Source organism: Hemibagrus wyckioides, linkage group LG22 (assembly GCF_019097595.1).
Source record: "Hemibagrus wyckioides isolate EC202008001 linkage group LG22, SWU_Hwy_1.0, whole genome shotgun sequence".
Lineage (NCBI taxonomy): Eukaryota > Metazoa > Chordata > Actinopteri > Siluriformes > Bagridae > Hemibagrus > Hemibagrus wyckioides.
This window is the reverse complement of record NC_080731.1, coordinates 9,853,417-9,870,427: the sequence shown is the minus strand read 5'-3', so window position 1 is coordinate 9,870,427 and position 17,011 is coordinate 9,853,417. Positions and strand designations below refer to the sequence as shown.

Here is a 17,011-nt window from a genome sequence, read left to right as displayed (position 1 = left end):
TTACTTTCAGGGGTGGATGATAGAGTGGGGAAAAGGTTTTAAGGTTTTATATATATATATATAGCCTTTATTTGTCACATATACATTACAGCACAGTGAAATTCTTCGCATATCCCATCCTTGGAGGTTGGGGTCAGAGCACAGGGTCAGCCATGATATAGCACCCCTGAGAGGGGGTTAAGGGCCTTGCTCAAGGGCCCAACAGTGGCAACTTGGCGGTGCTGGGGCTCGAACCCCTGATCTGGTCAACGACCCAGAACCTTAACCATTTAAGCCACCACTGCCCCGATACACACAGATACAGATACTGTCGATCTTTACTGTTCCAGCTTTAATAATGGTACCTAAAATACAGTATTATTAGTTATGTTTAAGCTTAGCAGAAGCTGATGTTAAACTCAAAGTTATTACTTCCTGATTAAACGTGGATGTTTGGCTTTGTTTAACCTGTACGCAAAAGGGACTAAGATCTGATTTTTCCCTAGGTGAGCAACACCACAAGTGACATTTTCCATTCCGCCTTCGTTGGAAATTGACCATACCCTCCTGATACTTTCACTGATGACCACACACCTGTCTTGTTTAATGCCTTGCATAATAAACATTCTTTGTAAAGCATAATAAGCAAGCATGTTAATAATTTCTTTTTTAATTCTTGTTTAAAACAAAACACACAGACAACCACATGCTTAATCTTAAATAATAAATATGGCCGTAAATATTGGACATCAAGAAAATATACATAATATGTATTTATGCCATAATAAATTATATTGCCTAGTGCATTGTGCTGAGTCAGCAAGCTGTAATTTGTTATTGAGGTAAGCACTCGCACTTTGAGGGGCACGATTTTCAAGTAATTAAAAATAAATAATCTTTTATTTTTAATCTTTTTACCATTTGGCATTTTACAAAATCAGCTACATTTGCTTAAAGAAGACAGAACAAAACAGTACAGTCAGTAGAACGTCTCAAAATAGTGTTTTGGAGCTAAATGAGAGCGTACTACACACGTATTAAGATAAACGAGCCTGAATTAAAAGCTTGCTTTGGATATTTTCCTTGAGAGGAAGCAGCAAGTGCAAGATCCACAAGAATCTCTGGTTTGTTTGTTGTTATAGATGGACATCACTTATTCAGCCTCCTTTACTTCAGTAAAGATATCACAGAGGAAGAACTGGGATACTCTGGATGGGTCATCATCGGGATTCTCACTAGTTGTTGGAGAGCTGCTTTGTGTAGGGGATTTCTTCGGCTAGTTAAGAACAAACAAAAGAAATAGGGGATAAAACACAATATGGATGTGAATAGAACGTGAAAGTCATCGACGATATAAAAATCTGTCTGACCTCATGCTAATATAAGATATGAAAATGTATATAATCCAAGTCAATGTGGCCAATAGATACAGAACAGGTTTTCTAAGCCATGTCCTGGACTAACCCTTGTTAAGTACTTATTAGTTTCCTGAGATGAAGTGTTGGTGTTGGAGCAGAGAAAACACTAAAATGTGCAATTCAGGAGTACTACAGAACCAGGGATGGGAAAACTTTTACCTACAGCAACCCCTTAACTTTACCTGTGGAGAAGACACTGGTGGAGATGCGCTTTGTGAAACCTTGGCTGGAGAGGATGTAGGTGTGGATGAAGTTGAGCAGACGCCTGCTTCTGTAGTCCCTAACTTTACGCGCGGCAGAACCACCCTCGGCCAAATGTCTTGGGAGTTGGGAGAATGGGGACCACTTGTTATCGAAGAGCTTTGTGTGCTGGATGTATCGGCAACCTCTTCTGCAGCTTGCTTGTTTTTGTTTTCAGACTCTTCCTTCTCTCTGGCTGCTCGTTCATGCTGCCTTGTTGGTGAGGTGAAGCGTGTTGGTTGTGGCTGCTCGCTTGTTGAAGAAGTATTACCTTTACTTTTGGTACATGATCTTTTTGAGAGTGTAGGTTTCACCTGTAGTTTGGCTTTTTAGAGATCAGAGACGTCACACAGTCAGGTGTGACTGGAATTTAGCACAATTCTGTTAATTAATACACAAAACCATGAATACACAGCTCTAATCAGGATTGCATTACCTCTCCGTCTAGCAGGCGATTTCTTCACCTGTGACACAGATGAGTCTTCGGTTGATTCCTTGACCGTTTCTGATAACCTTTTCACCTATAGCAAAATTGGTAGAATCATTATTATAGAATTTATTCCATTTTAGGAATAACTCTTGCTTTGTATTAAAAATCAATATGCAGTTACGTCCTGTACCTCTGTAGATGTACACTGTACGCTGTTCACTTCCTCAGTCTCTTCCAAAGTAGGCACCAAGTGAGAACCTTCAGGTTCTTCCAAATCTTTATGCTGCGATTTTGAACTTAAACACGAGAGAGGCCAGATGTTTTATCTTACCTTCACAAAAAAATGTATTTCTTTCATAATGAATAAAACTTTCTTACCATGTCTTTTCAACCATGAAGTGGTGGTCTTCATTAGCTTCAAGGCTTGAAGACTCCACAGGTTGTTTTTCTTCCTGGTTTGTTGCAGTCTGGCATTTCTTAACCCAATCTGTTATGGTTAGCTGCCGAGTTTGAACTGGTTTTAAATGATCTGGCGGGGATTCCTTTTTCTTGCCTGCTTTGTTAAGGAGGGTTCGGTTATTAGTTTGCCTTGTTAGAAATAATAACAGCAAAACAATGCAATCATTTCTCTACCTTTCCTTCTTGAAGGGGATTTCTTTTCAGATCCTGAGTCTTTCACGGTCATCTCCTCCGATAATAATGGTGTGCTTGACTCCTTGGATACAGACGTTACACTCGCATGGCATGTTGAACTCATCGCTGTTGACTTATCGCTGCTCTTTATATCTCCAAGCTGAGGAGCATTGAGACTCTGGGCTACAGTGTCAAGACTGCAACATAAACGAATTATAGCAGCAAAGTCAATAAGTTGCAGAACACAATAAATGAACTGGTTTGTAAATATATGTACCTGGTCAGTCTAACGCTGCATGGAACGATGTGATGCTTTTTCTGTAACCTTTCTTCTAGTTGGAGCATGTTGCCATTCTGAGGTAGAGTAGATAGCTGTGCTGATGATGATGTTCTGACTCGTGGAGATGCTGGCTGACTCGGTGTTGTTTTTGTCGAGTCATTTTTAGTGCATGTTCTCTTCACCTCCTGCTTGTCTGCTGGTAGAGATAAGATAAAAAAAAATGATGTAAGATGGATGCTCAGAATATTTCAGGTTTTTTCCCCCCTCCAAACAATATATTTTCGTACCTCTCTTTCTGGCAGGTGTTTTCATTTCCCCTAATGGCGACTGACTCGGTGTCGACTCTTCAGTCGATGTTTGGGACGCATCTTCCGTTCTTAATTCCTGTTCAAGATATTTGAAACAAATGTCTTTGCATTTAGTCAATCAGATACAAGGATTTGAGCTTGTGAAGCAAAAAACCCCCCAACCTTCTGAAAGTGAGTGGCAGCTTTCTGTGGAAGATTGACTTTTTGTGAACTGCTTTCTATAGAGACTGTCCTATCATTGCTTAAGTCATCCTCTGTCTCGTCAGAGACGAGAACGAAGACATCAGGCAACACCATGTGAGAAACGACTGGAGTTTCAGCCTCGCTTTCCTTAGAGGCCACAGTCGAAGAGCCGGAACTAAACAACAAAAATAGATAAGGCTCCATTAGTCACTGCAGAGTTTTTGATCTTTTAACAACAAAAAATCTAGATAAAACTTTTCTTTAAAATATATGTATTGCTTTCTTACCCTGAACTCTTCATCAGATTAAAATGCACGTCCTCGCAGCATGGCTGCATGTTTGCTCCTTCACTGGATGTTGATTCTGACCATTTCTTGTCTTGTACAAATGAATCAATGTCACCTTTAACTGTAGCATCTTCCATTACATCTTTCCTCTTTTCCTCTTCAAGCCTAGGTTCTCTGGATAAGTGAAGAGCACTGGAGATGGGATTTGTCTCTGTAGGAGACATTTTTGGAGATTCTTCTGCATAATAATAAGAAATGGCGACATCAGTGATCCACTCAGACTTATTAAAATCAATGATGAGTCGTTTTCCCCCATACCTTTACTAGCAGAGGTTTTGTTTCCTCTTTTAGAGGATGTTTTTACTTCTGACTTCTCAGTAGTAGTATTTGAAATATCCGGCAGGTTTTCTTCCTGTAAAACAATTTTGGCTGTAATTTGCAATAAAAATGGATAACCAGGAAAACATTTATAATCCAACATATGACTTCCTTTACATGAGAGGCGGGCAAGACGACATGTGTGGAGGTTGGCTGGCTCGACTCCTTTTTAACCTCGTCGGTTTTTGAGGACGCAACTTTAGCACACGTCCTTTTCACCAGTTTAGGTTGTGGCTTGACTCCTAAATCAGAAACAATTAGACACAATATATGCCAAGTAACAGAACATTCAAAACAATATACCACTTGAACATTGACAACAAATAAGAAATGCACATTCGTTTACTTTGTCTTTCTCTCCTTCTGGCAGGTGCTTTTGTCTTCTCTGACATAGGTGGTGTGTCCTTTGAGTCCTCTACCAGCGGGATGGACACTGCTGACAAATTTCCTACCTATAAGAAAACATTTGCTTAAATTAACTTCAGATAATCACAAACAGATGCTAGTCTAAATTACTTGAAAATCAGACAAAAACATTGTTTTCATTTTCAGTTAACAAAATGTACCGTTGTTGGCTCTTCATAAGGAAGGTCTTGTCTTTCTGGAGAGGCTTCCTTGCATTCTACAGCCATAATCCGGTCCTTGCTTGAATCGTCTCCAGTCTCCTCTGAGACAGGGACAAATACATCACCCAGCAGCATATGAGAAACCTGTTCAGGGTTCTCTGACTCTTGATGTAATGTGATTCTAAACAAACAAAAAAAAAAGATTAATGATAATCTCATGACATCACTTTGACATGAAAGTTTTCTGGACTCTTACCCTTCTGAGATGTTCAATCCTGAAGGTGTCTTGGATGCCAAACCTTCAAGTGGGGCGATTCCTGAACCGTATTTGCTCTCTGAATGGGGGCCCGGATCTACACCAGCATCACTCTTCTCATCCTTTGTGTCCACTAACATGGGTTCATGAGATGTCAAGTGTTCAGAGATTTGCTCCTTGTCATTTTCTGCTAAATCCTCAGTGACACTAACTCTAGACGCTTCATTGCTTTCAAGCCTACATTCTGCAGCCATTGTCCCGTCCTTGTTTGAATCGTCTCCCGTCTCATCTGAGACAGGCACGAAGACATCACCCAGCAGTACATGAGAAACCCTCTCACAATGTTCAGTGTCCTCAGAGTCTTCATGTACTGTTGTGATGCTAAAGAAAGGTGAAAAATAAATGATAGTTGTAATGATAATCTCAAACTCATATAATTGTCACAAGATTGAAGTTTTCTGGCCTCTTACCATGTCGAGATGTTAGATCCAGAAGATGTGCTTTGAATCTTGGATGTCAAGTCTTCAAATGGGGCAGATTCTGATCCTATTTTGAACTCTGAACTGGGGTCTTTAACTGGAATACCTGTTTCCACATTTCCAATAGCATCACCCTTCTCATCCTTTGGGTCCAGTAATATGGGCTCTTGAGATGTTTCCTCTCTGATATTTTCTGTAAAATGTTCAGTGACATTAGGTAAAGTGGCTTCTTCGCTCTGAAGCTTGCTTTCTGTAGCCACAGTACTGTCTTTGTCTCCTGTGTCCTCGGAAGCAGGGACCAAGGCATCTTCCAGCAGCACATGAGAAAGCCTCTCACGCTGCTCAGTGTCCTCAGAGTCTTCATGTACTGTTGTGATGCTAAAGATAGGTGAAAAATAAATGATAGTTGTAATGATAAATCTCAAACTCATATCATTGTCACAAGATTGAACTTTTTTTTTCTGGCCTCTTACCATGTTGAGATGTTAGATCCAGAAGATGTGTTTGGAGTCCTGGATGTCAAGTCCTCAAATGGGGCAGATTCTGATCCTATTTTGAACTCTGAACTGGGGTCTTTAACTGGAATACCTGTTTCCACATTTCCACCAGCATCATGCCTTGTGTCCAATAATATGGGCTCTTGAGATGTTTCCTCTCTTATATTTTCTGTAAAACATTCAGCGACGCTATCATCTTCGCTTTGAAGCTTTCTTTCTATAGCCACAGTACCGTCTTTGTCTCCTGTGTCCTCGGAAGCAGGGACCAAGGCATCTTCCAGCAGTACATGAGAAACCCTCTCACAATGTTCAGTGTCCTCAGAGTCTTCATGTACTGTTGTGATGCTAAAGATAGGTGAAAAATAAATTATAGTTGTAATGATAATCTCAAACTCATATAATTGTCACAAGATTGAAGTTTTCTGGCCTCTTACCATGTCGAGATGTTAGATCCAGAAGATGTGCTTTGAATCTTGGATGTCAAGTCTTCAAATGGGGCAGATTCTGATCCTATTTTGAACTCTGAACTGGGGTCTTTAACTGGAATACCTGTTTCCATATTTCCACCAGCATCATGCCTTGTGTCCAATAATATGGGCTCTTGAGATGTTTCCTCTCTGATATTTTCTGTAAAACATTCAGTGACGCTATCATCTTCGCTTTGAAGCTTTCTTTCTATAGCCACAGTACCGTCTTTGTCTCCTGTGTCCTCGGAAGCAGGGACCAAGGCATCTTCCAGCAGCACATGAGAAACCCTCTCACAATGTTCAGTGTCCTCAGAGTCTTGAGGTAATGTTGTGCTGCTGAAATACAGAGAAGTTAATTTCGAAACACTAAACTCTGAAGTTGTGCTGTGAATGCTGGTTCTCAAATCAAGAGGGAGATATTCTGAACTCTTTTTGCACTCTGATTGGGGGTCAGGTGTTGGTATATCCACTTCCAGATTTGCAGAAGCAACACTGTCTTCATGCTTTGTGTGTGGGGAAATGATACGAGATGCATTTGCTGAGATTTGGTCCTTGCTGTTCTCTGACAAATCCTTATTGACGATGCTTAAATCATTTTCCGGCTGCGGAGGATCTATTCTACAAGATTAAGAAACAAAATTGTGTGTACTTATATAATAATAACAACAACAACAACAACAACTGTATTCATATTACTAGTGAAAACACTATTTAAATAAAACAAGCCTGATGAGACCAACCTGGATGATTCTGATGTAGATGGCAAACTTTGTGCCTGGTCTGAAAACCCCAAAAATGCTTGGGTTTCAACTGTGGGAAGGTCAGAGGTCATCACAGAGTCATTATTTGACGCAGGCAGGGAGGACTCGGTGACAGGAATCTCGTACAGGGTCAAGATAAATGTGGGTTCCTCATCATTCTGACCATCTGCATGAACAAAGTGACAGATGAAAAGGAGAAGAAATGGTCCCTCATTTAACGGAATCAGTTTTATAAAAAAGCTCACCTTCAGTTAAGTGGAAAATTTGTGCTGGGGCACAGACATCCTGTAAATATATAACTGGGAATCAGTTCTCATGGTATCGAGTAAACATATGCACTTCATCTAATCTTGATGCTACAGGGACTTACTTACCTCAGAAGGAACAATCATCTGCCCTTCGTCTGTATCTTCTCTGGTCTGAGGTGGAGTCAACGAAGCACAAGGTGGTATCCTGTAGAGGCAAAGAAAGGGTTCGTAGAAAATCTCTCGGTTTAAAGGCATAAATTCAGACATGTTTTATTCGTCACATATGGGTTGCACTGTGGATTGGGTACATACATGTCAACATCACTTTTACTGCTACTACATTCTGAAGCCTCCTGAGGCTCATCAGCACTGGTCGGATTCTGAGATACTGTAGCGATGTTCTCCTGATCTGGTACTGCTGTAGATGTATCACTGAGACCTGGAAAATGGTACACGTTAAACAAATTTAACATACACCGATCAGGCATAACATTATGACCACCGACGGGAAGTGAATAACACTGTTAGTGGGTGGGATATATTAGGCAGCAAGTGAACATTCTGTCCTCAAAGTTGATGTGTTAGAAACAGGAAAAATGGACAAGTGTAAGGATTTGAGCGAGTTTGACTAAGGGCCAGATTGTGATGGCTAGACGACTGGATCAGAGCATCTCCAAAACTGCAGCTCTTGTGAGGTGTTCCCGGGTCTGCAGTGGTCAGTATCTATCAAAAGTATCCATTAAGTCTTGTCAGCATCCTTTGAGTGCAGTAGGTATCCTTTATGTTCTGTAGGTTTATGTTCCATCTCACAACTTAACAGGGCTTAAAGGATCTGCTGCTAGCATCTTGGTGCTAGATACCACAGCACACCTTCAGGGATCTAGTGGAGTCCATGCCTCGACAGGTCAGGGCTGTTTTGGCAGCAAAAGGGGGACCAACACAATATTAGGCAGGTGGTTATAATGTTATGCCTGATACTTTAGTCAAAACCATTTTTCACATTCTATCAATTGTTTGGATTCTAGCATATTATAGAGGACTTTCTCAATTTCTGAAGAAAAAAATTCTATAGAAAATAGAACAGAATGCAGGATGAACAGAAAAAGAAACCAATTTAAAGAAACCTTTTGTTGAATCAGACTCCATTCGATCCATTGCATTTGACAGAGAGGTTTCCTCTTCTTTAGTGAGGTTCTGCTTACTGAAGTCTTCTAATGAATGAAGCTGGTCATTATCAGGACTATAAAGTAGCTTCTCTGTGGAGTCTGCTGAAATATGAAGAAAATACAATCACAGATGATTATTTACATACATTATGTAAGCCAAAGTTGATTCTTTTACATGAATCTTACTAGGCTCACTGCTCTTGGGTTTTAGAGTACTGGGTGTTTTGAGGTGTTGTCTCTGGTTTTGGAGCACTGTGCCTCTTGATTTTTGACTCAGGTTGGGTTTAGGCTTCAGAATTCTGCTCCTACTTGTTGGTCTGGTGCCATTTTCAGAAGAAGTGGAGGCACCACTAATTAAAACAAAGGAAGAAGCACCATGAAAAGACAATTCTTACGTTGTCATTTACAAAATTTTATGGTGATTACAAACCTGGATTGAACAGACACATCTTCCTGGGAGTCCTCCTGGGCCTCTAGTGCAACCGCACAACTTTTTGCTTTTATCTCTGGACTTGCCATGGCAGATTCCTGTGTATCCTCTTTACTTTCTGATGAGACCTGCAATGTTTGAGAAGGCCCCTCCAGAGACGTTTGAAATTCCCCTTTCATATCTGTAACTGCCCGCAAAGGCTTTTGGGATCCAAACTCTGGTCCTATTGAGGTCAGCTTCGATTGCGCTGCGAGTTCAGAGGAAGCTAGTCCAGGTTCTTTGATTAAACATGGCTGCATTGCTTTCTCAGATTCCTCTTGGACATCTGAGACCACCAATGAAGTGTCAACTGTAGTAGCTTCAGTGGTGACCGTTTCCTGGGTCTCAGGTGCATCTGGTTTCATGCAGAGAGGTTCTACATTTTCCAGAATGACCTGAGATGGAGCCGGATCAAGCACTGCTGCTTCTGTTAAAATCGTTAATTCTTTTATCACAGGATTAGATACCAAATTCAGAAGAAGTTGAAATCATACTAATAGCCTTACCTTTGTGGGTCACCTGAGGTTCAGCGTTCTCCACTGGGCACGAGGTTGCTATGTTGCTTAAGCTTACTTCTGGTTGACTGCATACTTAGAATAGAAATTTTAAAACTTATAAATACTTTTTGAGATACGGGTATTCAACAAAACAAATCACACAAGTTAAATATCTTACCCTCTGGATTTAATGAGGCAGAAATGTCCCTGAGGTCTAAGATATCATGCTGTGCCTTTAACAAAAACATAAGCAATGTATTATGAATAACAAGCAAAGGTTATTGTAATGATCACTTTATGCCAGTACTGCCGGCTTCTCGGCTCACCGACGCGGACTCCGTTAGCTCCGATTCTTCATGGTTCCTTGCCTCACAAGAAGTGCTCTCATTTGTTCTTTCCACATGTTCATCAAACGGACAATCAACCACAGCTTCTTCATCATTATCTTCCAAGAGCTTGCTGCATTGAAGCGGAAATGAGAGCTCTGTGTTCAGTGATAAATCCAGAGGACTCACAGATGGATCCTCCTCGGAACTTTGTTCTGAAGTATGAAGGATCATATCCACTTCTTCACGAGATAACACAACCATTGGCCTTTTCTGAAACCTAGGACCTTTTTTTGGTGGGAGAGAATATTTTTTCAGGAGTGGGACATAAATAACCAGAAAAAGCTACGTGTTAGCATTGTGGTAGACTTACTATCTAAATCACGCAGGCATGACAAGTCAACCAGGTTCTGGGGGACAAAAAAAAACAAAAACAAAAAAACGAGCTGATGTCAGTCCCAAAATTCTAAAAAGTGTATTAAGAACTTAGGGTGATCTGTTTCACCTCATTGAAGGAGGTGTCATCCTCTTCATCTTCAGATTCCCGAGTGATGGACTCTAACAGAGCCATGGGGTTCTCCGGTTCAGGCTCGTCCTGAGGCGTCATTCCTTTCCTTCCTGTCTTCCGACTGGTGGACAGATCGCGCTTTACTCTTCCCGCTCTTCGCATTCTTGTCTGCTGAGTAGGAGAACTCTCACTGCTAGACGGAGAAGCAGGAGACTCCGATTCATTATCGACTTTTGAAGGGCTGAGCAAATATTGCTGCCTGTAATATACACACAGGAAAGGGACAGTTACATCAAATAAAATGGCAGACTAAATACCTGGGTGTACACGGTATTTAAAATAATGAGGAGTGATGTGCCTTGGGGGGGTCTTTTCCAGCACCACAACTGGTTGCATCTGGAGCCTCACATCCTCCAAAGGACTGCCTGCTGCCTATAGCATTAAAAAAATAAATAAAATAAAATGAAGCTGAAAGCAAGCAGTGATTTATTGCTCAAAGTAATAAAATAAAAGGACGTTAGTTCATACCGTCAGAATGGATTCAGGGTTATTCTCATCTTGATTCCTTGACTCCTTTTGAACTTCAGCAGAAGCTTCTGGTTCATTCCTTTTCTTGCTTCGTGCATTAGTCAATTTAGGCAAAGGTTTCTTACTCTGCCTTGTAGCTTTCGGAGGAACATTATCCGCTACCTCAGCTGTGACCGGAGCATTTAACCTAGCCAATTAGAAAAATAAGAATAAAACAGGATGTGGAACATCTACAATCATGGATTGGATCATTCAGGACAGAAATATTTGTTACCGTTCAGGCTCCTGTAAATCTGCTGAAGCTTCTCCTCCTTCTGCTTCAGCTCCTTCCTCTTCTACTGCACCTAAAGAAAACACAGCAAGCTCGGAAATCTTCCAAACGCAACGCGTAGACGCTCAAGTAGTAAAGTGAAATGGCTTACTTACTTTTCAGCGCCTTTTTTCTTTTCGTGTTCTTTTTCCCCTTGACTGGCTCATCTCCATCCAAATCGCTGTTTTTGGCTCGTTTTCTTTTCTTTTTAGTAGAAGGACCCTCCTCATCTACAATGCTTTCTTCATGTTGACCATCAGGCTCTTCATGGTCACAGGCGACTGTCAATATCATGACGAATAGTCCTCAAGTCAATACTCCTCGAATCAAGCATGCACGGCAAGTGAGTTTCTGAAAAGCTTTGACTTACCTTCGAGTGATTTCTTGTTTCTTTTGCACTTTTTCTCTTTAACTGGCTTTTCGTTTTGTTTCCCTTCATTGCTCTTGGAGCGCTTACGCCTTCTTTTTGAAGCTGAAGTACTTCCTTCAAGTTCATCCTCCTTACTTACATTCATAGCATCGCCCTCGACATTCAGGTTGCTTTCACCTTCGGTATCATCCTTGGAATTTACTTCAAAAATGGCAAGAAAAATAAAAAAAATAAAAAAATGAAGAGACCTGCCTTAAATACCATTAATTACATAGTTACACATTTTCCATTTTAATAAAAGGGTGCCAATTATTATAGTGCATTTTTCCTAGCCATTTTTGCCTTTTATATGCATACCTTTGGTTTTCTTGTTGCATTTTCTTTGCCTTTTTCTTTTATCTTGTTCCTCAGTGGAGTTGTCTTTGTCTTTACCCTTGCTGACGTCTCTGGTGCGTTTGCGTCTCTTTTTGGCCGGGACCGGGTTATCTGATTCTTTTACATTAGACACATCTTGACTTTCGTTTTCTACGCTGACAGCATCATCGTCATCCTCCAAGTCTTCAAGATCATCCGTTTGGAAGATATCATCATCTTCATCATCATCATCATCATCATCATCATCATCATCAACACAAACTTTATTTGATGTTTTTCCTAAGAAATAAACAGACAAAAATCTTTACTTGAGTTTAAATAGCCTGAAGAAACCACTGCAATAAGAAGCTTATTTGGCTCCGCTTAATAAGCTCACACTGTTCTGGTCTGTTGTTTATAATAAAAAGTGTTACCTTTGGATCGCCTTGATTTCTTGGTTTTTGGCAGCACAAGTTTGATAGCTTTTTTTTTGTCTTTATCTTTTTCCAAAACCTTCTCTAGCAAATAGGTGAAGAACTCTTTGTCAAAGGGTCGCTTGTTTCCTTGAGGGGGGAAAATAAATAGCATGTGCAATCAACATATTGTAGCATTAATTAAGAAATGCAACTGCCTGTCTTCATGAAAGTACAGAACATTACTAGATGACATTTATTACTATTGATATTACGTTGTATTAATCGTGTTATATTTGTGAGAAGAGAAAAATCACTCACTCAAGGCTTTGTCTACTCTCCATGGGTTGACTTTCTCCTCCTTCTTAAATTTACTCTATAAACAACATAATTAAATAAAATGATTGTAATGCTATGTTAAGAGCTATATTAACTACTACCAACTACATTAAGAAAATCAGAATTTTGGGGGAAAAAATACAATGAAAAAGGAAGTACCTTAATTGCTGACCGGCTACGGTGGGTCAACAGCTGACCAATCAGAGAGAAATCTGTCCCCACCATGCTAATGGCCAAGAAGAACAAGTCTGTCTCTGAAACATACACACATGCAGGCTTTAAAAAGAAAAATATATATATATAATCAGCAGCATTAATGGTATTGTGAAACCATTAAAAAGGCCATTTAGGGTATTTTAGCTGTGCTACCTCTGACTGACCAGCTCTTTACATAGTTTACTGCTCTGAAGCTGGAGTAAGTCGTGGTAGAGCCGCGCTCAAACAGAGCAGAAGAGTTCTCCACCACTTTGGTGTTTGAGGTCCTTTTTACTCGTACCGTCAAACTGAAACGGGAAATCAAGTGATGTGGTTTTAAATATTGTATGTTTATCTAAAAATAAACATTAAAAATAGCTGAGGTAAGAATACCTTTCTTCATCCAGAATGATTGAGCCGTCCTCCGCCACTCTGACCTTCGGCACCAGCATTTCTTCATTTTCAGACTCCTCCTCCTCCTCTTCTTCTTCTTCTTCTTCATTCCTCTCTGCTGTTTTTATTTGTTCCCTGAATAGTTTTTTTTATCAAAGTACTAGTTTAGTCATGTAGTTTCTAAAACTGAAGTGTAGCCACTGAAAAATGCCACACCTGAGGACAGGATTGACCCGGGGCTGCTCCAAACATATCAGGGAAAAATTTCAGATGGGTCTTTGTATTTTGTGTACTTAAATAAAATAAATGATCGTTATAAAATGTCTGTTTTAAAAGGCATGTGGTTCCAATAAAGTGTATAGTTTTAATTAATATTATTTAATAGGGGGTCGGAAAACTCATGTTGGATCTAATGTATCTAAATGGGGGTGAGGTAGCTCAGTGGTTAAGGCGTGGGACTACTGATCGGAAGGTTGCGAGTCTGAATCCCAGATCCACCAAAGCTGCCACTGCTGGGCCCCTGAGCAAGGCCCTTAACCATCAATTGCTCAATTGTATAAAAAAATGAGATAAGTTGCTCTGGAGAAGGGCGTCTGCCAAAATGCCAGAAATGTAAATGTAAAATATAAGTAAGAGGATACCTTGATGTAATGTTTTTCATCTTGATCCTACTTCAAAGTTTTGATTATTAAAAAAATAACCCATTTACGACATTATGAAGATTTGCTATGTGCAGTGTAGGGATGTAACTTACTTTGGTGAAGGCGGAATAACGATCTCTTCTGGGTTCTCCTCATGAACTACGGAAGACCTGTTAGATTGATGGAGGACCACAGATTATGTTATTATGTAAATAATTGAAAGCATAAGGTGAAGCTTTAAAAAGCACCGCAGGCATACAGAGATTTTCCTTATGAAGATGTGAAGATTATGAAGATAAAAATGTGCCTACCTCATAGGACTGGTATTGGGTAAGTAATGGATAAGGTCCCTCATGGTCATCTTACTGCGATCCAAAGCTGTGTACTTCTTATAACCAACCTTTCTCTTCTCCTTCTAATGGAAAAAAAAAACGTTTCATTTGGTAAGTGTTACACATAGGTATTTAGTACATAGACAGTCAAAAGAAGGTTTCTTAGGTTCAACTGACCTGAATATCTTTTCTCCGTTCAATCTTCATCAACTCCTTCAATTTAAGAGCCCTTAATATTCGGTTTTTGTCTGAGGATTTTTCAGTCATCTCAGTAGAATCCGCTTTGTCTGAATGTGAAGGCTTGACGCAAACTGAAGACAGATCTGAAGTAGATGGACTTTCAGGAGATTCTGGTTCTTGTGGTGGTTGCTGAGGAACTTGACCGGGCTGTGGAGATGGTGGAGAAACCTCAACAGAATTTTTTCGATGGATTGGAGACTTTAGAAGACCAGAAGTGGAAGGAAGGCACAGAGATGATGACGATTGCGTCTTCGTGCAAGACTGTGTACGTGATTCTGTAGCAGATTTGGAACTACTAGGTGTCCCTGATTCAGGCAGCTCATTAGAGATTACTGAGACAGGATCCTGAGCTTCAGAAGATGAATCATTGCTCTGGACATGTTCTTCATTGGGCATGGGCGATGGGGCAGAGCTAGGCATCCTGGCAGACGGTTGAGATCGAGGCGTGGAACTAAGTTTAGGCCCGACAAGTTTTGGAGCAGCGGAGATCCTCATTCTCCTCTGTGGAGCTGCAGATGAAGCGGCAGCTCCACTAGAGGGTGCTCCATCATTTCTATATTAAAGAGTGAGCATAGAAAAATCTCCTGTAACATCATGTATTCAGTGAGTCAGCATGCATTCTTAAATATTTGTATCATGAACTTAATTTCAAGCTATATCCAAGTATTAGTTTGAGAGTCAGGCCAGGAAGGAGATACATACTGGTTTATATTTGAAGGCATTTCAGGGGTCTCTTTTACATCCACATCTTCAGACGCCTCTTTAAGTGTTGCATTTTGCTGGTCAGATGGTGCTGGCTTGGCCAATTCTTCAGCTTTAACTCCTGGCAAGGTGTCACCCGCTACACCCACCCTCGGGGTGGCCTGCTCGCCTTCCGTCCCAGTCCGGTTTCCAGGCCTGAAGTTAGGTTTAACGCTGATTCTTGATCTTCGCATCATCCTGAAGACATAGAAGAAATTTTGTTTACTAAAAAATTAATCATACAGTTTGTTGAGAGAGAAGGGGAGAGATCATTCCAGCACCAACACCAATATACCTACCAGAGACATGACATAAAGCATTAATAAGGCATAAAGATGCATGGGACAAACCCCATATGAGACTTACTGTGGTACTGTGGTCATTTCTGCAAGATAAGTGCTTAATGTAAGAATCTGAATGAAAGTAGACTTGATAGAGAACTGCCAAATGTTTAAAATAAAGTTTTAAGACACCCCTTAAAGTTAACACCATCTGTTATTAACCCTGAATTTCCTGGTTCTGGTCAACTGGGCTCGCCTGTGCTGAGACAGCACACTGCCACACACATGCTTCACAACCTCCAAACCTCACCACAAGCACACGGACTGTTAAAAACAACTGACAACCAGAGGACATTAGGACTCACTTTTAATACAAACCGCTTCTGAAACGCTGAAATGGATTAAAAAAATAAAAAAGCTTAATATTAGTCGGATTGCTGTGTCTGTCACACACTCACTCTCTCAGCACCACACCGGCCGGTTCAGACTATTCACGCTGCTGCACTCAGCTGAGGAACGCTGTGTCAGGGAATTGTGGATATTGTAGTTTTACTGCTGTACTTTTTCCGTTGCGTGGTCCGCTCGAAGACTACATTTCCCATAAGTCATAGCGACGAGTTCGCTCAGGCAGCGATGATTGATTGGGCGCACGTGCTACAAACCTGAGCTCTAACACTGACACTTTCTTCATGCCTGTGCTGGACCTGATGTGTTCATGACGAAAGACGGGAATTGATCCATATTTTATCGAATGTGTTCAATATTGTACTGAATTTAGAGCATGTTTTAGAGGCAACGTATAAAGATATAAAAACAAATGTTAGTTTTTATATATTTATGTTTATACCTTTCCAAACCGTGTTGAGTTCAACTGAATAATGTCTCTGCTTTAATGTGTGTAACAAGACGCTGAAATATATTTATTTCTACAAAGTTTATCCTTCTATCTATCTATCTATCTATCTATCTATCTATCTATCTATCTGTAGATGTATGTATGTATGTATGTATGTATGTATGTATGTATGTATGTATCTATCTATCTATCTATCTATCTATCTATCTATCTATCTATCTGTATATGTATGTATGTATATATGTATGTATCTATCTATCTATCTATCTATCTATCTATCTATCTATCTATCTATCTATCTATCTATCTATCTATCTATCTGTATATGTATGTATGTATGTATGTAAGTATCTATCTATCTATCTATCTATCTATCTATCTATCTATCTGTATGTATGCAAGTATCTATCTATCTATCTATCTATCTATCTATCTATCTATCTATCTATCTGTAGATGTATGTATGTATCTATCTATCTATCTATCTATCTATCTATCTATCTATCTATCTATCTATCTATCTGTGTTTATGTATGTATGTATCTATCTATCTATCTATCTATCTGCACATATTTTAGCCAATTAAATTGTCAAAGCTCTCACTTTCAATGCTGTTAGTTACACACCTCTAGTTGCAATACT

General features: G+C 40.0%; 1 protein-coding gene across 1 annotated transcript; it reads right to left on the bottom strand.

The window, feature by feature from the left end:
* Positions 1-69: 69 nt before the first annotated feature.
* LOC131343054 (mucin-17) lies at positions 70-16,014 on the bottom strand. Its single transcript, XM_058374429.1, has 46 exons — positions 15,879-16,014; positions 15,194-15,430; positions 14,429-15,044; positions 14,231-14,334; positions 14,033-14,089; positions 13,279-13,413; positions 13,060-13,193; positions 12,850-12,944; positions 12,673-12,727; positions 12,373-12,501; positions 11,942-12,238; positions 11,585-11,785; positions 11,331-11,495; positions 11,179-11,248; positions 10,905-11,091; positions 10,735-10,808; positions 10,374-10,635; positions 10,242-10,278; positions 9,869-10,155; positions 9,721-9,775; positions 9,552-9,635; positions 9,007-9,472; positions 8,763-8,926; positions 8,535-8,678; positions 7,723-7,849; positions 7,537-7,615; positions 7,408-7,447; positions 7,142-7,328; positions 6,369-7,019; positions 5,911-6,279; positions 5,429-5,815; positions 4,959-5,339; positions 4,703-4,883; positions 4,483-4,588; positions 4,254-4,378; positions 4,077-4,170; positions 3,759-3,996; positions 3,451-3,646; positions 3,268-3,364; positions 2,978-3,176; positions 2,701-2,897; positions 2,446-2,620; positions 2,258-2,363; positions 2,074-2,158; positions 1,580-1,962; positions 70-1,255 (listed from the first exon to the last, which is right to left on the bottom strand). The coding sequence occupies exons 2-46, from the start codon at positions 15,427-15,429 to the stop codon at positions 1,133-1,135; spliced, it is 8,580 nt and encodes a 2,859-aa protein (XP_058230412.1). The 5' UTR covers position 15,430; positions 15,879-16,014; the 3' UTR covers positions 70-1,132.
* Between the last annotated feature and the right edge of the window lie 997 nt (positions 16,015-17,011).

What these genes read in the sequence shown, in the direction of transcription:
- LOC131343054 (XM_058374429.1), bottom strand. Translation starts at nt 15,429, where the DNA reads ATGATGCGAAGATCAAGAATCAGCGTTAAACCTAACTTCAGGCCTGGA. An exon ending in ATGCAACAAGAAAACCAAAG is followed by an intron (nt 11,786 to 11,941) that starts GTATGCATATAA and finishes CCATTTTTGAAG; the next exon opens with TAAATTCCAAGGATGATACC. An exon ending in GGATCTAACATCTCAACATG is followed by an intron (nt 5,816 to 5,910) that starts GTAAGAGGCCAG and finishes ACCTATCTTTAG; the next exon opens with CATCACAACAGTACATGAAG.